Here is a 21,658-nt window from a genome sequence, read left to right on the forward strand (position 1 = left end):
GAAGCAGCAGGATTGCTTGAGTCCAGGAAATTGTTCTTCTGTTTTTTTGTTTTTTTTTTTTGAGACAGTCTCACTCTGAAACCCAGGCTGGAATGCAGTGGTGCAATCTTGGCTCACTACAACCTCCGCCTCCCAGCATCCCGAGTAGCTGGAATTACAGGCATGCACCACTATGCCTGGCTAATTTTTGTATTTTTAGTAGAGACGGGGTTTCGCCATGTTGGCCAGGCTGGTCTCGGACTCCTGATCTCAAATAACCTGTCTGCCTCAGACTTCCAAAGTGCTGGGATTACAGGTGTGAGTCACCATGCCCAGCCAAGTCCAGGAGTTTGAGACCAGCCTATACATTTTAAAAAGCAGCCAGGCGTGGTGGCTCACGCCTGTAATCCCAGCGCTTTGGGAGGCCGAGGCGGGCGGATCACCTGAGGTCAGGAATTCGAGACCAGCCTGGCCAACACAGTGAAACCCCGTCTCTACTAAAAATACAAAAAATTAGCCGGGCGTGGTGGCGGGCGCCTGTAGTCCCAGCTACTCGGAGAGGCTGAGGCAGGAGAATGGTGTGAACCCGGGAGGCGGAGCTTGCAGTAATCTGAGATTGCGCCACTGCACTCCAGCCTGGGTGACAGGGCGAGACTCCGTCTCAAAAAAAAAAAAGAAAAAAGGCTTTGCCCTACTTAACCCAAACCATTGGCAATTTCCTCCAACAACCAAGACACAGAAAGACACTAGTATGTTTGAGTTCAAAATGCCTAAGAGCATTGTCTAAAAGAATAGCCCTTCAACTTTTTAAGTCAGCAAACTGTGGGGTAAACGATTCAGTCAACCTCCACCCTACCAAATTTAATGGATGGAATAGTGCTGCTTTTGCTCAATTAACAATGCAGACATGACAAGTAAACAATGAGATATTCTAGAAACAAATTATTATTTCCAGAATCCTAAGGTATTTTATGGGAGATCAGCCCCCTGACTACCTCCCAAGTGCACAGCATGGCACCAAACTAGAATGTGGCTCTGGCAGAAGGCTCAGCCTCCTCTCTACCCTCCAACTTTCTCACATTGGCCTCCAAATTACCACAGATTTAGGTGTCCTGTGAGCCCTCTGCTGTTTCACACCTTCTGTCTTTGCTCATGCTATTACTTCTATTTGGAACACTCTCTTCCCACTCTGCCCAGTTAACTTTTCCAAGAAGCCTTCTGAATGCACTTTCCTCTCTCCTCACCCCAACCCATGCCTCTGCCAGGACTAGACCAAAAGCCTCTCTCTGTGTTTCCACAGTACCCAATACATACCTCCCTCCTGGCACCCACCACAATATAATCAACCCTCATTATTCATGGATTTTGCATTGTGAATTCACCTGCTTGCTAAAACTTACTTGTAACCCCAAAATCACTACTCATGATGCTTTCACAGTCATTCCTAGACACGCACAGAGCAGCACAAAATTTGAGTCACCCGACGTGCACGTTCCTAGCTAACTAAGGTCAGAAAAAGCAACTCTCTGCCTTCGTATTTCAGGTCATACTTAGTGTCCTTGGCCAGGCGCGGTGGCTCACGCCTGTAATCCCAGCACTTTGGAAGGCTGAGGCGGGTGGATCACGAGGTCAAGAAATTGAGACCATCCTAGCTAACACAGTGAAACCCCGTCTCTACTAAAAATACTAAAAATTAGCCAGGTGTGGTGGCAGGCGCCTGTAGTCCCAGCTACTCGGGAGGCTGAGGCAGGAGAATGGCGTGAACCCAGGAGGCGGAGGAGCTGAGTTCACGCCACTGCACTCCAGCACGGGGGACAGAGCTAAACTCTGTCTCAAAAAAAAAAAAAAAAAAAAAATGTCGTTTTCATGGTGTATTTAGTATCACATTTCTGAGATTTCTGTTGGTGATTTTGTTGTCTCACGTGGCCCCCAGGCCATTGTGCTTGGGGAGCACGCCGAAGTGTGTGACTCCTTAAGTGCAAGAAGGCTGTGATGTGTTTTACAGGGAAAATGTGTATTAGATAAGCCTCATTCGGCTATGAGTTACAGTGCTGTTAGGCAGTGAGCTCTTTGTTAATGAATCAATAATATACATTAAATAAGATGTCTTTAAACAGAAACCCACATAAAACAAGGTTATATAACTGGTCGGACGTGGTGGCTCACGCCTGTAATCCCAGCAATTTGGGAGGCTGAGGTGGGCGGATCACTTGAAGTCAGGAGTTCATGACCTGCCTGGACAACACAGAGACACCCTGGCTCTACTAAAAATATAAAAATTAGCCAGGCGTGGCCGGGGGCGGTGGCTTACGCCTCTAATCCCAGCACTTTGGGAGGCCGAGGCGGGTGGATCATGAGGTCAGGAGTTTGAGGCCAGCCTGGCCAAAATACACAAATTAGCCAGGCATGGTGGCGGATACCTGTAGTCTCAGCTACACGGGAGGCTGAGGCAGGAGAATCGTTTGAACCAGGGAGGCGGAAGTTGCAGCGAGCAGAGATTGCGCCATTGCACTCCAGCTCAGGCAACAGTGTGAGATTTTGTCTCAAAAATAAATAAATAAATAAATAAATATTAGCCAGGCGCGCGCCTATAATCCCAGCCACTCAGGAGGCTAAGGCACAAGAATCGCTTGAGCCTGGGAGGCAGAGGTTGCAGTGAGCAGAGACCGTGCCACTGCACTCCACCCTGGGCAACACAGTGAGACTCTGTCTCAAAAAAAAAAAAAAAAAACCCAAAAAAAGCAAACTTATATATTGATCAGTTGATTAAAATGTTGTGACCAGAGGCTTGAAGGAATATAATTCTGTATTTCCCTTAGGAGCAACAATCCAGTATTCACTAATTCAGTGTTTGTGGTGAATTTATTGAATTTATAGAACATAACCACCACAAATAACAAGAATCAACTGTATACTGTATTCTATTTATGTAACCATTTCTTCCACTAGAACAGAAGTTGGCAAACTAGGCCCACAGGCCAAATTCAATCCACCATCTGTCTTTGTAAATAAAGTTTTAATGGAATAGTCATGCTCATTCATTTACATATTGTCCATGGCTACTTTGGTGGTACAACAGTAAAGGTGAGTGGTGGCAACAGAGAACGTATAGCCTATAAAGTAATTTACTATCTGGCCTTTCACAGAAAAAGTTTGCTGACCTATACACTAGACTACACAATCAGAGAAAGTAACAATAGTGTATTCGTCTTTACAATCCTAGCACAAAACTGGCACAACAGAACAGGTAAACTTCAGTCTGCTTAAGCACTGAGCCCAGAACACGGTCTTCTACTCCAAAAACTCAGGGGCAACTGCATTAAATTCTCCAGACCTGAACAAGTCCTGAAAAAAGACATCATGCAAAGAAATAAAACAGATAATGATATGTAACAGAAGGAAGAAGAGCAAAAGGAGAGAGACCAAGGTAAACAAAATCATTTGTTGGGTGAAATAAGATAGAGAAAAAGGAAAACAGACAGACATGTATTATATTCTATTTAGATAATAGAGATTAGGAGCCTCTATGGTATAGTTCGGACTGAACCACAAAACATTCAAAGAGGCCAAGGAGAAGGAAGGTTTGACAAGAGCTTGGCCAAATATACAATGGCATTTCTCTTGTCTAAAGACATTATTTGCTACAGTCAGCACCAAGCATGTTGCAGGAATAGTCACAGTGGGTTGGAGAAAATGCTGGGAATGGTAAACCAAATCATTCCAGGGCAGGAGGACTCACTCAAGTTTCAGAGACAAATACCTATTGGCCACATGCAGTGGCTCAGATCTGTATTCCTAACACTTCGGAAGGCTGAGGTGGGAGGACTGCTTGAGCCTAGGAGTTTGAGACCATCCCAGGCAACATAGCAAGACAAGGTCTCTACTAATATGTCCACATATTTAGCTAAGCATAATGGATGGAATAGGCATAAAAAAGCATGGGCAAAAAAAAAAAAAAAATAGGCACGAGCATAAAAAAGGTAGAAACCTAATTATGTAGGTTCCTATCTTTTTAATTATGTCACTGAGGAAGTGTTTTAAGGGTTGTGCTCCTTCCTACATATATAAAGAATACGAGCCGGGCATGGTGGCTGACGCCGGTAATCCCAGCACTTTGGCAGGCCAAGGTGGGTAGATCACTTGAGGTCAGGAGTTCAATACCAGCCTGGCCAACATGGTGAAACCCCATCTCTACTAAAAATACAAAAATCAGCTGGGCATGGTGGTGCGTGCCTGTAATCCCAGTCACTCAGGAGGCTGAGGCTGGAAGATCACTTGAACTCAGGAGGTGGCGGCTGCAGTGAGCCGAGATCACGCTGCTACACTCCAGCCTGGGAGGCAGAGCAAGACTCTGTCACAAAACAAAACAAAATGAAAAAAAGTCTATCAGTCTATCATCTATCAACCACTCCCAATCCTATATGCTTTCTTCCCCAGCAGACAGACATGTATTACATTCTATTCAAGATGCTGATAATAAAACAATCAGATCTAAAAAATCCTCAGCAGTTCTATCAGAGACCCTTGCTTTTCAGTGTGAAAATGATTTCTGATGCTGTAATTTAATATCCTTAATTAACTCCCTGACTGTCAGCAACAACCCATTTGACAAGCAGTACCCCGTTTCTAAAGAGAGATGAAGAACAGCAGAAGATATAGCCACTAAATAACAAATGCCCAGAACCCTGGCAACAAGGATTTGGAGGGGCCTGGCTGGCAGGTGGAAGAGTTGAAATGTGAATCTTAATAGGATGCTACTTGCAGTTGAGGCTGGCAGTCCCTCCCCAGGCTGGATATTCAACCCAAACCACATCTCAAGACTAAAAACCAACAACCTACAAGCTAACCTCCTGCAACCATTCAGAGAGAGAGAGAAAGATCCAGAGCAAATGCTTGGCAGAGAACAGACTAGTTGGGATGTTACCACTGTTACTAACAACCACCTGAAGCCAAACTTTGTTTACTCATGGATCTAAATTTAAGCAGTCTGTGCTAGAAATTCTCTAGGAGTTGTCAAAGGAACAATTCCAATTAAGGCTAATCACCCAGTTCTGCTATAATGTTCATTTTGAAAATGAGAATTTGTTTCATTGCCATAAATACATAAACGAACAATTTGGGCATAACACAAACTTTGCCTTTGCTTATATGTGATTTTGTTTACAAGAAACACCAGGTGAACACAGAGAACTGCATCCAGTTGAATCAAGCTGCACAGGAATACACAAAACATACACATGCACACGCCCCAAACATCTACAGCTACCCCAGTTCACCACATGATCATGTGTTATGAGCCACGCCTATCCACATCTGCTGTTACAACTGTCCAGCAAATGTTTTTTTGTTTTGTTTTGTTTTTGAATTTTGCTCTTGTTGCCCAGGCTGGAGTGCAATGGTGCGATCTTGGCTCACTACAACTTCCATTTTCCAGGTTCAAGTGATTCTCCCGCCTCAGCCTCCACAGTAGCTGGGATTACAGGCATATGTCATCACACCCAGCTTATTTTTTGTGTTTTTAGTAGAGACAGGGTTTCACTATGTTGGTCAGGCTGGTCTCGAACCTCCGACCTCAGGTGATCCACCCACCTCGGCCTCCCAAAATGCTGGGATTACAGGCGTAAGCCACTGCACCTGGCCTCTGTCCATCAAATTTTAAGTAACCCTCCTTCTATTACTTCACAATAACTCACAAGCTGTAACCCTTCCCAAGTCCACTTCCACATGCCAACTATATGTCTTTTTTTTTTTGTTTTTGAGACGGAGTTTCACTCTTGTTGTCCAGGCTGGAGTGCAATGGCACAATCTCGGCTCACCACAACCTCCACCTCCCGGGTTCAAGCGATTCTCCTGCCTCAGCCTCTTGAGTAGCTGGGATTACAGGCACGCACCTGGCTAATTTTGTATTTTTAGTAGAGATGGGGTTTCTCCATGTTAGTCAGGCTGGTCTCGAACTCCCAACCTCAGGTGATCGCCCACCTTGGCCTCCCAAAGTGTTGGGATTACAGGCATGAGCCACTGCACCCGGCCTACTTTATGTCTTTTTCAAGGTAAAGTGCTATGTTTAATGTAGTATTTACACATTTATTTATTTATCTATTTTTTGAGACAGAGTTTTGCTGTCGCCCAGGCTGAAGTGCACTGGCGCGATCTCGGCTCACTGCAAGCTCCGCCTCCCGGGTTCACGTCATTCTCCTGCCTCAGCCTCCCAAGTAGCTGGGACTACAGGTGCCTGCTACCACGTCCAGCTAATTTTTTGTATTTTTAGTAGAGACGAGGTTTCACCATGTTAGCCAGGATGGTCTCGATCTCCTGACCTCGTGATCTGCCCACCTTGGCCTCCTAAAGTTCTGGGATTATAGGCGTGAGCCACCACGCCCAGCTGTATTTACGTATTTCTTAACCATTTCACATGTATAAAATTGTACAACAGTTTTAAATCAGGCTCCTATCTTTTTCACTATGTCACTGAGAAAGTTTTTTGAGGGTTGTGCTCCTAACTCCATTTTCTGCACAAGCCCTGTGTGGTTTTTATTGCATGATTTTGCACAGAACAGTAATTTTTAGGAATGTATATATTGCATTATAGCAGGAATAATTTATGTCCAAATAATAATTTTAAAAAGTAAGTTGCAGATTGTTATATATAGTACTATCCCCCTTTTTGTTAAAAAATGTATTTCAGCCAAGCTTGGTGGCTCACACCTATAATCCAAACATTTTGTGAGGCAAAGGTGGGAGGATCACTTGAACCTAAAAGTTTGAGACCAGCCTGAGCAACATAAGGAAATCCCATCTCTACAAATCATTTTGTAAAAATTAGCCAGGCATGGTGGCGCATGCTTGCAGTTCCAGCTACTCAGAAGACTAAGGCAGGAGGATCACTTGAGCCCAGGAAATAGAGGCTCCAGTGGGCCGTGACCATGCCACCGCACTCCAGCCTGGGAAACAGAGGGAGATCCTGTCTCTCAAAAAAAAATTTTATAATGCATTTCATGTTTTTACAGGTATGTGCATACGCGTATACACTTATAAATGCTTAGAAAAAGGTCTGGAAGGACATCAATCAGTTAACAGTGATGTCTCTGAAGGAAAGAATACAAGTGACTGCCACTTTAAACTATACATACTTTTTTTTTTTTTTTTGAGACAAAGTCTCCCTCTGTCACCCAGGCTGGAGTGCAATGGTGCGATCTTGGCTCACTGCAACCTCCGCCTCCCGGGTTCAAGTGATTCTCTTGCTTCAGCCTCCCGAGTAGCTGGGATTACAGGCAGACACCACTACGCCTGGGTAATTTTTTTGTATTTTTAGTACAGACGGGGTTTCACCATATTGGCCAGGCTGGTCTCGAACTCCTGACCTCAGGTGATTGGCCCGCTTTGGCCTCCCAAAGTGCTGGCATTACAGGCGTGAGCCACCGCACCCAGCCTAAACTATATACACATTTCTGTTTAATTTTGAGCCAATGAATTGTTATTAGTTATGCAACTTGAAAAGTTCCTTTTAAAACTAAATTTGTTCCAGCACTAGAAGTATTGGAAAGAGTGATCATTATAGAAATCCAATTATATCATCCCTCTGCTTAAAATCCTTAGTACCTAAATGACTAATGTTTGATGTGAAGGATATTCTAAATACTCTGATTTGATCATTACACATTCTATGCACGTATAAAAATATCACATGTAGTCCATAAATATGTACAATTATATATCAATTTTTAAACATGACCAACACAGCTCCAAAAAAATTAAAAGCCCTCAATACCTGACAGCCAAACTTCAAAATATTTATGAAGGACCTGGCCCCTGCTACCTTCTCTAGCCTCATCCCTCACTGCTCTTCCCCTCATTCGTGTATCAACTAAGATTTATTTAGAATCTTCCATATGCAGACACTGGGGACAAAGAAGTGAACACACTAGATGTGACTCTACTCTCACAGAGCCTTCAATCTAGCCAGGGAAAGATGTGCACAAAACTACACTTAAAAGCACTTAAACCAGAAATGTGGTATTACAAAGGCGAAATGGCCAGTCTCAGGGATCAGGAAACGCTTCCTTGAAAACGTGACATTTAGGCTGAGACCTGAAGGGTAAGAAAGAAAGTGACTGATAAAGGCAGAAATACCAGTGAGAGGTAAGTGCGTTGCGGGGAGAGATATGTGCAACAGCCAGGAGCCAGAAAAGAGCTTGGATCCTTCAAGAAAGAAGCCAGAGTGGCTGGATCACAGTAACAAAGAAAGAAAAGTACGAAAAGTGTAAGATTTGAAGTAGCAGGAGCCAGATCATGAGGGGCCCAGTGGACTATGTCAAGGATTTTACACCTGATTGTAAGAGCAAACAGAAATAACTAAACACTTTCAAGAAGGGAGTGGCATGATCAGAAATGGGTATTTAGGCCAGGCACGGTGGGCTCACGCTTGTAATCCCAGCACTTTGGGAGGCCGAGGCGGGCGGATCACGACGTCAGGAGATCGAGACCACAGTGAAACCCTGTCTCTACTAAAAATACAAAAAATTAGCCGGGCGTGGTGGCAGGCACCTGTAGTCCCAGCTACTCGTAGAGGCTGAGGCAGGACTATGGCGTGAACCCGGGAGGCAGAGCTTGCAGTGAGCCGAGATTGCGCCACTGCACTCCAGCCTGGGCGACAGAGCAAGACTCTGTCTCAAAAAAAAAAAAAAAAAAAAGAAATGGGTATTTGGAAGTTCATTCATTTGGGTTACTGTCTAAAAAGAAAGGCCAGAAGAGGACCAGGAATAAATCTGAAAAGACCATTACGGACTTCTTTCCACAGTATATGGATTACTGAAATGGTGATAGCTTGAACTATGATGGCAGCAATAAGAAAGAAGTGGATGGCTTCAAGTTACGATTAGGAGGTGGATTCAACAGTATCCACCTCCTAATACCAGGTGGTACTGACTGGATGTGGGAACAGAGGAAAGGAACATGTCAAGCATGACTCAAGTCACTCACAGAAGAACTTCTCACACTCTAGACTCCAGCCATACTGAACTACTCGCAGTTCCTGAAGCCTCCATGCCTCATCCACATTTTCATGCCTCCATGTAGAAATGCCTTTACATCATCTTTAAGCTGCAAAATGCGGCCTCGCCCCAGCCTTCCCTAACCATGACTGGATTAGGTGTTCCAATTGCATGCTCCCGAAGCCTCTCATGCTTGCCTTTATCACAGTACTTACCACACAGAACTATAATGACACACCTATGTCTTCCTCACATGACCAAGTGCTCTTTGAAGTTAAAAATCATTTTTGGTTATTTTAATTTCTCTATCCTCAATGCTTACTTCTTATCAATGTGTGTGTTCCAAGGAACAGAGAAAGCAAGCTAAGCTCTTGGGACCTACTGTGAGAGAAAAAAAAATATATAGGAAGCTAACTTGGGCCTGAGAAAGCAGGTAAAAATGGCAGTGTGGTTTCCTGGCTAGATAAATGAAAAGTTATGAAACTGCAGATTTCTTCTTTTTTTTTTTTTTTGAGACAAAGTCTGCCTTCTTTGCCCAGGCTGGAGTGCAGTGGCACGATCTCAGCTCACTGCAACCTCCCCCTCCCGGGTTCAAGCAACTCTCCTGCCTCAGCCTCCCAAGTAGCTGGGATTACAGGAGTGCACTGCACACCCAGCTAATTTTTTTTTTTTTTTTTTTTTTGAGACGGACTCTCGCTCTGTTGCCCAGGCTGGAGTGCAGTGGCGCAATCTCGGCTCACTGCAAGCTCCGCCTCCCGGGTTCACGCCATTCTCCTGCCTCAGCCTCTCCGAGTAGCTGGGACTACCGGCGCCCGCCGCCACGCCTGGCTAATTTTTTTGTATTTTTAGTAGAGACGGGGTTTCACCGTGGTCTCGATCTCCTGACCTCGTGATCCGCCCGCCTCGGCCTCCCAAAGTGCTGGGATTACAGGCGTGAGCCACCGTGCCCGGCCTACACCCAGCTAATTTTTTTGTATTTTTAATAGAGACAGGGTTTCACCATGTTGGCCAGGCTGGTCTCGAACTCCTGACCTCAAGTGACCTGCTCGCCTTGGCCTCCTAAAGTGCTGGGATTACAGGAGTGAGCCACTGCGCCAGGCCAGAAACTGCAGATTTCTTCAAGGGCTAGTAGCCTAAAATGAAAAGCCCAAACTCAAAGATTTAAATTTAAAGAAAATTAAGGGAAATAGTTACCCAAGGATGATGTACAAGCTAAAAATATATAAATAGCTTCATCAATAGTTCAGAAAACAAATTACCACGTTGTAGTCTACCTACAAGTATTTAAAGTTTTTACCAAAAATATATTCATCTATTATTTGTATAATCAGAAATAAAATGGGACAGACATGATACACCTCATGCCTGTAATCCCAGATCTTTGGGAGGCCATGGGAGGACTGCTTGAGGCCAGGAGTTTGAGACCAGCCTGGGCAGCAGGGCAAGTCTCCATCTCTACAAAAAATTAGCTGGGTGTGGTGGCATGTGCCTATAGTCCTAGCAACTCAGGAGGCTGAGGCAGGAAGATCACTGGAACTCAGGATTTCAATCGCATCACTGCACTCCGGCCTGAGCAACAGAGATCGACCCTGTTTTTGATTGTATTCATTTATTTTTTGGAAGGCAGAGTCTCACTCATCACTCAGGCTGCAGTGCAGTGGTGCAGCCTTGACGCTCTTGGGCTCATTCTTGACTTTTCTGAGACAGGGTCTTGCTCTGGCACCTAGGCTGGATCACAGCTCATGATAGCCTTGAACTCCTGGACTCAAGCAATCCTCCTGCCTCAGACTCCTGAGTAGCTAGGACTAGAGGCCCACATCACCATGCCCAGCTAATTTTGAAAATTTTTTTGTAGAGACAGAAGCCTCGTTTTGCTGCCCAGGCTGCTACTGAATTCCTAGGCTCCAGCGATCCTCCTGCCTTGGCCACCACACCAGACCTTGACTCTTTCTTCTCCCTGAGCTCCCCACGTTCAACCACGTCTTTTGGATTCTACTGTAATAATATGGCTTGTGTCTGTTCACTTCTTCCCATCTCCAAAGCCATTTCTTGGTTCAAGTCTTTTTCATATCTCACTTGGAACTACCGCAGCACCCTCCTTGTCTCCTATTTCCAGTCTTACTCTTCAAACATTTTACAAAGCAGCCAGGGTTGTATTTCTGAAGAGCAGATGTTATTCCCTTATTTAAAGCATCCAATAGCTCCCTACTATTTTCAGGATAAAGGTCAAATAATTTATCGTATGACCCTTCAACATCTAGCCCCAGCTTACACCACCCACTGGGTGAATTTTACCCTTAAGACGCAATGAACCAGCCACTGCAGTTTTCCACCTACCGTGCTCTCTCTCCCCCTGCCAGCCTCAGCCCTTCGCATATGCTATTTCCTTTGCCTGGGAATCACTTTACCACCTCCCTTTCCTTCTCAAGCTAACTCCTACTTGTTCTTTATACTTCAATTGACCAAAGGCTGCTTTGGTCCCATGGCTATGTGCTCTCATATCCTGGGTGTGTACCCCAAAAACAAAATTAATTACACTGCTCAGTCTCCTGTGTCCACTAGAATGCACTGAGACAGCAAGAGATCTCGTTCACTGTATCTTTAGTGACTGGCACACTGTCGATAATTACTTACTGAGTCAATGAAGAGGAGAAATCTTCTAAACAAGCCTGTGATTTTCTACTGTCATTTCTCCTGGCTTAAAGGAAAAAATCCCCGCCCAAGAGTTATAAGAGGATATCCTATAGAAAGCCAATCGCAAATCAGACTAACCAACCTATCCATGCTACTTTAGTTCGTTCTCGGAATATAAGGTCAACCAAGAGGAAAAGATAAGTACAAAATCCCACATAGAATCCTAAAGCATCATGTTGATGATGCTGAACAAAAAGCAGCAAAAAAAAACCAAAAAACAAAAAAATTCTAATCCTACTTGTACTAAATTCTGCAGTGACACATAGTGGTGAGAGAGGGAAGTACATAACAAAGATAAAGGAAGCGTACATGAGAAGGGAAAAGACCATCAGGGAGCCACGAGTGGTTTGCCTTCCTTGCAATCAGTAGGAAGTATCTGTGCCTCACAGCTGTATGAACCAGGGCACCCAGGCTTACTGAGCCAGTTTGGCTCGTTACATCATTCTCAGGAACTTACATCACTGGGACTCAGGCTGCCCAGCCCATTCTCTTGCTCAGAATCTTTCCCAGACTCAGTGCCCTGGGAAGACCGTGGATGGGATGGATGAATCCAGATCTCCAGGCGAGTGGTGTCATCTCCAACATGCCGCAAAGTAGACTTCTTTCCTTTCCGCCATTGGTCAGGGCTCAGTTCAAATTCCTCATGTTGCTTCTTTTCCATCTGCTCTGCCTATATAACATACAAACACATTAGCTCATGGCCTGGGGAGTGGCTCACGCCTGTAATCCCAGGACTTAGAGACACCGAGGCAGGTGGATCACTTGAGGTCAGGAGTTTGAGACCAGCCTGACCAACACAGTGAAACCCTGTCTCTACTAAAAATACAAAATTAGCTGGGTGTGGTGGTGCACACCTGTAATCCTAGCTACTGCGGAGGCTGAGGCATGAGAATCACTCAAATCCGGGAGGCAGAGGTTGCAGTGAGCCGAGATCACATCATTGCACTCCAGCCTGGGCAACAAGAGCAAAACTCCATCTCAAAAACAAAAAACACACATGAGCTCAGACTCTCCTGAGATTCAGCTTACAAAGAGAAAAGCCTCACCTCACCTGTATTTATTTGACAATAAAAAGACTGTACCACAGTCCCAAAGTAGCAGAGTGTCATCTGCTTTGTCTCATAAAGTTATTAATTCTGTAGACTGAATGCTGTAGAACATGTACATGTACATCCAGGGGCCCCCTGAAAGCTCTCCTGAAGATCACAGTTTTGTTCTGCACAGGGGCTGACCAACTACCCATCAGCACAGTCTGATGGGACCATTTAAGGACACTATGAGTCATTCCCTGAGGACACACAGACACTGAGCAATAATTGCACCGTGGATAAACCTCATTGGCTACCATCCTGCCAGTGCGCAGAGCTAGGGCACACCAACACTCATGGAAATGCATTATTCGAGGAAGGAAGGGTTCTGCCACATCCCCACTCACCTTCCGCTTGGTCTCTTCAAACAAGCTCATGAGACTCTCCTTGGCAGTCAGGATAGGGTTGCTGGCAGCTAAACTGCGCATATAGTAATAGACAGCGTCAAGCTTCCTCCTCTGTGGAAAGAGGCCAGAGACATTCAGTCAACCAATTCTCGTCCTAACTCCAGCAAGAGGCAGCTGACTCAGGAAACCCTACCATCTCTCCCAGCCTGTCTCCCAAACTGAGAGGAATCCCAACAACAAAATCAGAAATGCTATCCACGGGAGAAGCCATTGCAATTACATCACAGATCTCTTCTTACACAGTATTATATCTTACATGCAGACGTGCTCCAAGAACCAAGTACTCATAAGCAGAGAAAGGAATAAACAGCCTCTTAAAATATAAACAGAAATTACATCTTGTTCTTAGAGAAAGCATGATGTTCAATTCACTTTATATTTCCTGTTCTTATCAGAGAGTCAGTATGGTATAATGAAGTCACAAAATTACAAGCCAGACAGACCTTGGTCCAAATACTGGCTAATCAAGGAGTTGACTTGGAAACTTTGGACAAAAGTCTCCAAGATTATTATATTATTATGTAATAATCTTCCTGAGTTCCTATATCCTCAAAATTACAATGGGAGTAATAATACCCAATGGAGGAGTATCCTCAGGTTTACAAAGTGTTCACTGTCTCACACTTAACTGTACTTAATCAATGATGTTGCCATTGTTATTGACAATTTTTTAAAATAAACAATTAGTAGCTGAGTTGAACATTTTATGGATATTATTCAAGAAATTCAGCAAGTCTATTTATAAGCAATTAATAGGGAAAAGAAGAAGTAAAGAAAAAGGAAGTGGGTCAGAAAGAAGGAAAAAGGAAAACATTGAAACAAAGGCAGAAAGAATATCCAAAAGGCTTTCTCACTTTTTCTTCAACTTCATGTACACTTTCAATGTTTTCCATAACTGTTTCAAAATACATTTAAAATGCTAGCTTCTCTCTCTCCCTAGCGTCTACTCATTCTTCAAAACTCCTATCTTATATTCACCTGGCATGGCTAGAGGTGCAGGTTCTAAGGTCAGTGCCTGAGTCTGAATTGGGTCTTGCATTTACTAGGTATGACACAACACGTTAACCTAGAGAGGTTTCCTTGTTTGCAAAATGGAAATGTTTACAACATATGGCTCCCAAAAAGATTAAATTTATATAATGCATATAGTTTAACAGAATATTTGACACACCATTACAGTTAATTGGTAGCTATTTTTATTATTATTCCAATCCATACTAATTTCTATCTACACTACTCACCTGATTTGAGACTGTATTATATTAATTCTATAAAATATTTTTTCATATGAAAAAATTTCCAAAACAGAGATACAACTTACAATCGGTATCCATTGTCATGTCTTATTTTAATTTGCAGCATTTTTCTTAGTGGAACAGAAGATAATGGTGCATCTAACAATCAATTACATATTTATCAAGTCTAATTTGCATCACTGTCTATACATCTCACTTGTTTTCTCAACACATTTTTTTTTCAGGGAAGAAAGTAACTTAATATTTTATCATTCCTGGCATCTAGCAAAGCACCGTACACATGTTGTGTTCTCAATAAATACCTGAGATTCGCTGATTGGAAGAGACAGAATGACTGACTGATTGGAATTGGCAGAAAAGTTGGGAAATTGTTGCTAACAGACAACTAAGAGGAGACAGACAGAAAAAAAGAGGGATAGAGGAAAAGAACTTGAAGGAAGTGCGAATCTAGGTCAGAGGTCTGTGAAAAAGAAAATTTAATTCAAACGACAAAAAGCCATTGAGGGAATTCAGCACAGTTGCAACATACAAGATCAACACACGAAATTCAGTTACATCTCTATATACTAGCAATGAGCAATCTGAAAAAAAGAAATTAAGAAAACAATTTCTGGCTAGGCGTAATGGCTCAGGCCTATAATCCCAGCACTTTGGGACGCAGAGGGAGGAGACTCACTTGAAGCCAGGAGCTCAAGACCAATCTTGGCAACACAGTGAGACCCTCTTTTCCTTTTTTTTTTCTTTTTTGAGACGAAGTCTCGCTCTGTTGTCCAGGCTGGAGTGCAGTGGCATGATCTCAGCTCACTGCAAACTCCACCTCCCAGATTCGAGCAATTCTCCCGCCTCAGCCTCCCGAGTAGCCGGGACTACAGGTGTGTGCCGCCACACCTGGCTAATTTTTATATTTTTAGTAGAGATGAGGTTTCACCAAGTTGGCCAGGCTGGTCTCGAACTCCTGACCTCAAGTGATCCACCCACCTCAGCCTCCCAAAGTGCTGGGATTACAGGTGTGAGCCACCCCACCTGGCCGAGACCCTGTCTAAAAAAACAGGGAGAAAGAGAGAGAAAAAAAAGAAAACAATTCCTTTTGCAAAAGCATCAAAAAGAATGACATACTTAGGTATACATTTAACCAAGGAAGTGCAAAACTTATTATACACAGGGTTAAAAGAAATTAAAGAACGAAGTAAATGAAAAGACACCCTGTGTTCATGAATTAGAAGGCTTAATATTTTGAAGATGGCAATATTTCCCAAAGCAATCTACAGATTCAGTGCAACCTTATCAAAATTCCAATGATTTTGCAAAAATGAAAAAGCTGATCCTAAAATCCATATGTAATTACAAGGGACCTCAAATGGCCAAAACAGTCTTGGGAAAAAAAAAAAACAAAACAGAGTTAGGGGACTCACATTTCCCAATTTTTCTTACCACAAACCTACAGTAACTAAAACAGCTGTGGTACTGGCATGAGGAATGTCATATAAATCAATGGAAGAAAGCTGAGAGTTCAGAAACAAACCCACATATAAAGTGACTTTTGACAAGGGAACCAAGACCATTCAATGAAGAAAGAACAGTCTCTTCAACAAATGGTGCTGAGAGAATGTAATAACCACATGTAAAAGAATGAAGTTGGACCTTTACCTCATACTATATATAAAAATTAACCTAAAATTAATCAAAGACCTAAATATAAGAGATAAAAGTCTAAAACTCTTAGAAGAAAACGTAGAGGTAAATTTTCTAAACCTTGGATTTGGTAATGGTTTCATAGCTATGACATCAAAAGTGCAAAGAACAAAAGAAAAAAGATAAACTGGACTTCAACAAAATTAAAAAACACTTGTGCATCAAAAGATATTCTCAACAGAATGAAAAGACAATCCACAAAATGGAAGAAGATGTTTGCAAATTATATATCTAATAAAGGTCTAGCATCCAGAATATATAAAGAACTCATACATCTTGACAACACAAAAGATAAAATAACAATTTTTAAATGGACAAAGGACTTGAATAGACATTTCTCCAAAGATGATATGCAAATGACCAATGTGCATATGAAAAAATGCTAATCATTAGGGAAACATAAATTAAAACCATAATTTGATATCACCTCACCACCATTACGATGGCTACTATCAGAAAAGCAGAAAATAACAAGTGTTGGCAAGAAAGTGGAGAAATCAGAAGCCTTGTATGCTGTTGGTTGGAATGTAAAATGGTGTAGCTGCTATGGAAAATAATATGGTTGTTCTAAAAAACTAAAATCAGAATTACCATATGATCTAGTAATTCGTTTTCTGGGTATGTACCCAGAAGAAATGGAAGCAGGGTCTTGAAGAGATTTTATCTGAACACCCATGTTCACTGCGGCATTATTCACAATAGCCAACAGATGGAAGCAATCCAAGTATCCATCAATGGGTGAATGCACATATAAAATGTGGTATATATACACAATGAAATATAATTCACCCTCCAAAAGGAGGAAATTCTGACACATGCTACAACATGGATGAACCTTGAGGACCTAAGCTAAGTGAAATAAGCCAGTCACAAAAGGACAAATACTGTATAATTCCACTTATATGAGGTACCTAGAGTAGCCAAATTCATGGTGACAGAAAGCAGAAGGGTAGTTGCAGAGGTTGTGCGAAGACAGAAGTGGGAGCTGTTATTTAATAGACACGGAGTTTCAGTTTTGTAAAATGAAGAGCATTCTGGAGATTGGTTACACTACAATATGAATGTACTTAATGCTACTGAAGCTACACTTAAAAATGGGTAAGACAGGCCGGGCACGGTGGCTCACGCTTGTAATCCCAGCACTTTCGGAGGCCAAAGTGGATGGATCACCTGAGGTCTGGAGTTCGAGACCGGCCTGGCCAACATGGCGAAACCCCGTCTCCATTAAAAATACAAAAATTAGCCAGGCGTGGTGGTATAAGTCTGTGGTCCCAGCTACTCAGGAAGCTGAGACAGGAGAATCACTTGAACCCGGGAGGTGGAGGTTACAGTGAGCCAAGATCATGCCACTGCACTCCAGCCTGGGCCACAGAGCGAGACTCCATCTCAAAAAAAAGAAAAAGAGCAAGACAGCCCGGGAGCGGTGGCTCATGCCTGTAATCCCAGCACTTTGGGAGGCTGAGGCAGGTGGCTAGCTTGAAGTCAGGAGTTCAAGACCAGCCTGAGCAACATAGTGAAACGAAATCTCTACCAAAAATACAAAAAATTTAGCCAAGTGGGGTGGCATGTGCCTGTGGTCCCAGCTACTTGGGAGGCTAGGGTGGGAGGATCACTTGAGCCTGGGAGGCAGAGGTTGCTGTGAGCCAAGATCAGGCCACTGCACTCCAGCCTGGGTGACAGAGACCTTCTCTCAATTAAAAAAAAAAAAAAAAAAAGTGGGTAAGATAGGCAGGGCTGGTGGCTCACACCTGTATCCTAGCACTTTGAGAGGCTGAGGTGGGCAGATCACTTAGGAGCTCAGAAGTTCAAGACCAGCTTGGATAACATGGTGAAATCCCACCTCTACAAAAAATAAAAAAATTTGCCAGGGGCGAGCAGCCGGGTGCGGTGGTTCACGCCTGTAATCCCAGCACTTTGGGAGGCCGAGGTGGGTGGATCACGAGGTCAGGAGATTGAGACCATCCTGGCTAACATGGTGAAAACCCGTCTCTACTAAAAATACAAAAAATTAGCCGGGTGTGTTGGCAGGCGCCTGCAGTCCCAGCTACTTGGGAGGCTGAGGCAGGAGAATGGCGTGAACCCGAGAGGCAGAGCTTGCAGTGAGCCAAGATCGCACCACTACACTCCAGCCTGGGCAACACAGCGAGACTCTGTCTCAGAAAAGAAAAAAAAAAATTAGCCAGGTGTGGTGGTGGGTACCTGTAGTTGCAGCTATTTGCGGGGCTGAGGCAGGAGAATAGCTTGAACCTGGGAGGTCGAGGCTGCAGTGAGCTGAGGTCATGCCACTGTATCCCAGCCTGGGTGACAAAATGAGACCCTGCCTCAAAATAAATAAATAAATAAATAAAAATAAATTAAGTGACTGGGAGCAGCGGCTCATGCCTGTAATCTCAGCAGTTTGGGAGGCCAACGCAGGAGGATCACTTGAGGCCAGGAGTTCCAAGACCTGCCTGGGCAACGGAGTGAGATCTTGTCTATACAAAAAATCAAAATATCACCTGGGTATGGTGGTGTGTGCCTGTAGTCCCAGCTAATCAGGAGGCTAAGGCAAGAGGATCACTTGAGCCCAGGAAGTCAAGACTGCAGTGAGCTATGATTGTGTCACTGCACTCCAGCCTAGCTGACAGAGTGCGATCCTATCTCTTAAATACATATACACACATATATATATATGGGTAAGAGGATACATTTTATGACTATTTTACAATTAAAATTTTAAAAAATTGCCAGGTGCGGTGGCTCACGCATATAATCCCAGTGTGAGGCTGAGGTAGGTGGATCACTTGAGGTCACGAGTTCAAGACCAGCCTGGCCAACATGGTGAAACCCCATCTCTACTAAAAATACAAAAAAATTAGCAGGGGGTGGTGGTGTGCACCTGTAATCCCAGCTACCCTGGAGGCTGAGGCAGGAGAATAGCTTGAACCCAGGAGGCGGAAGTTACAGTAAGCCGAGACTACTGCAGCACTGCACTCCGGCCTGGGCAACAGAGCGAGGTTCCATCTCAAAAGAAAATAATTATTATTATTACATATATATATATATGTATGTAATTAAAATTTTTCTCAATGAGCAATGAAATAGATATTTCTCCCAATAGCAAATCAGCACATGAAAAGATGCACATCATTAGTTGCTAGGAGAATCCAATAAAAAACCACAATGAGTTATCACTTAATACTCACTAGGTTTATGGATATCAACAAACTGATTCTGAAGTTTACATGGGAAGGCAAAAGATCCAGAATAGCCAATACAATACTGAAAAACAAAGGTGGAAGATTGACACTACTGAACTTCAAGACATAAATAAAGTTACAGGAACCAAGACAGTGTGGTACTGACCAAAGAACAGAGAAATAGATCAACAGAGAGGCCAGAAATAAAGTCATGCAAATATAGTCAGCTGGTCTTTGACAAAGGAGCAAAGGCAATTCAATGGTGAAAGGACAGTCATTTCAACAAATGGTGCTAGAACAACTGTATATCCACCTGCATCAATAAATCTATACACGAACCTTACACTTTTCACAAAAATTAACTCAAAATGTATTACAGACCTAAATGTAAAACATAAAACTATACAACTCCTAGAAAATAACACAACATTAAGTTAGCCGTGGGTTTGAAGACTTCTTAAATAAAACACCAGAAGCATAACCCATGAAAGAAATAACTGGTAAGATGGATTTCATTAAAATTTAAAACTTCTGCTCTGCAAAAGACACTGCTGAAGAATGTGAAGACATGCCACAGTCTGGAAAACTGTGCAAAACACACACCTGATAAAGGATTTGTAACCAAAATATACAAAGAACTCTTAAATAAGGGAAAAACTCAATTTTTAAAATGGGCAAAAAAGTGGGGGGGGGGGGCGCCAAAAGATCTGAACACCTCACTGAATAAGATATGTAGATGGCAAGCATATGAAAAGATGCTCAACATCGTGTATCATTAGAGAACTGCAAAAAGTCATACGTTATACGATCCCATTTATGTGAGACATCCAGAATAGGTAAAGATACAGAGACAGAAATCAGACTAGTGGTTGTCAGGGGCTGAGGGGAGGGAGGGATGGAAAGCATAAGTATCAGGTCTCCTTTGGGGTGATGAAAATGTTCTGACACTAGGCCGGGCGCGGTGGCTCACGCCTGTAATCCCAGCACTTTGGGAGACCAAGGTGGGTGGATCACAAGGTCAGGAGATCGTAGCCATCCTAGCTAACACGGTGAAATCCCGTCTCTACTAAAAATACAAAAAATTAGCCAGGCGTGGTGGCGGGCGCCTGTAGTCCCAGCTACTCGGAGAGGCTGAGGCAGCAGAATGGCGTGAACCCGGGAGGCGGAGCTTGCAGTGAGCCGAGACTACGCCACTACACTCCAGCCTGGGCGACAGAGCAAGACTCTGTCTCAAAAAAAAAAAAAAAAAGAAAATGTTCTGACACTAGATAAAGGTGATGGTTAACTGTATTTTCTAATTAACATTTTGTTCAATGATCACAAGGAATAAGGAAAAGATGGATATAGAGAAAAGGGGAAGAAAAAATAACGCTGCAAAGAGGGGCGGGAAAAAAAAATCACATAAACCCATCACAGAGAATAAGACAGAGGTAAAAACAGGAGAGATTCAACAAATTTTGAAAGAAGTGTTTCAGTAAACCACATTACTTAATCAACTATTTCAATCCATAATTATTAAGAATTTGCTTGGGAGGCTGAGGCTGGAGGATCACTTGGGCCCAGGCGTTTGAGGCCAGCCTGGGCAACAAAGCAATACCCCTCCTCTACAGAAAAATACTTTTTGTTATCTGGGTGCAGTAGTGTGTGCCTGTAGTCCCAGTTACTTGGGAGGCTGAGGCAGGAGGATCACCTGAGCCAGGAGTTTGTGTCACTGCACTCCAGCCTGGGTGACAGAGCAAGACCCTGCCTCTCTAAAAAAAAAAAAAAAAGAAAAGAAAATTTTCTCCTTGCTAATGAGCATCTTACTTGCTTCTTACGATGGAACCTCTGGTACCTACCACTGGTCCCTACCACTGGTCCCCATTTTCCCCCTTGAATTCAGCTTTCTCCCTTGGAGCTCTCTCAGCTCCCAAGGCCCGCTTCTCCATTAGAGACATATTTAGAGCACAATGATTAGACCTAGAGAGGTACAATCTGGTGCTTACTGTGCTTCTGCTAAGGAGGCACCTTAGATAAAAAGTTAAAAGAAGTAACAGGATCTAGGGAAAGGAAGCAAAGATCTGACTACTTAGAGCTAGGTGAAAACTTTAAGGGAGAGAAGTAAACCTTATTTTTCTTCTAGAATGAGTTGCCTAGTTTAACAGAAAGGGAAGAGAATCAAGACAAAATTCAGAGAGGAAGCTCTGGTCAGAAACAAAGAATGGTGTTTAGCTGGAGCATGAGCATTCCCTCAGGAATTTAAGTGCAGTGGTAAGTGGATAGACGAAGTACAGAGTTAAGTGAAGTGAGGAATCCCTGACAACTTAATTCTGAGAGTAACCATAACAAAAGGAGTTTGAGGGGATATTCTTTGGGCTACAGTGATGAGATGAA

At 43.2% G+C, this 21,658-nt stretch overlaps 1 protein-coding gene across 8 annotated transcripts in view; it reads right to left on the reverse strand.

The window, feature by feature from the left end:
• The window catches only part of SMG6 (SMG6 nonsense mediated mRNA decay factor), a 248,399-nt gene that overhangs the window by 215,001 nt on the left and 11,740 nt on the right, over nucleotides 1-21,658 (reverse strand). For 7 of the 8 annotated variants that reach the window (XM_055258403.2, XM_055258404.2, XM_055258406.2 and 4 more), the window contains 2 exons: nucleotides 13,099-13,209; nucleotides 12,121-12,333 (listed from right to left, as the gene is read on the reverse strand). In XM_055258403.2, coding sequence (XP_055114378.2) covers nucleotides 12,121-12,333; nucleotides 13,099-13,209 — 324 coding nt within the window. Of the gene's footprint in view, nucleotides 1-12,120; nucleotides 12,334-13,098; nucleotides 13,210-21,658 lie in introns of those variants that run through there. The other variant, XM_055258407.2, reaches the window with a different exon arrangement.

This window comes from Symphalangus syndactylus, chromosome 20 (genome assembly GCF_028878055.3).
Source record: "Symphalangus syndactylus isolate Jambi chromosome 20, NHGRI_mSymSyn1-v2.1_pri, whole genome shotgun sequence".
In the NCBI taxonomy this organism is placed as follows: Eukaryota; Metazoa; Chordata; class Mammalia; order Primates; family Hylobatidae; genus Symphalangus; species Symphalangus syndactylus.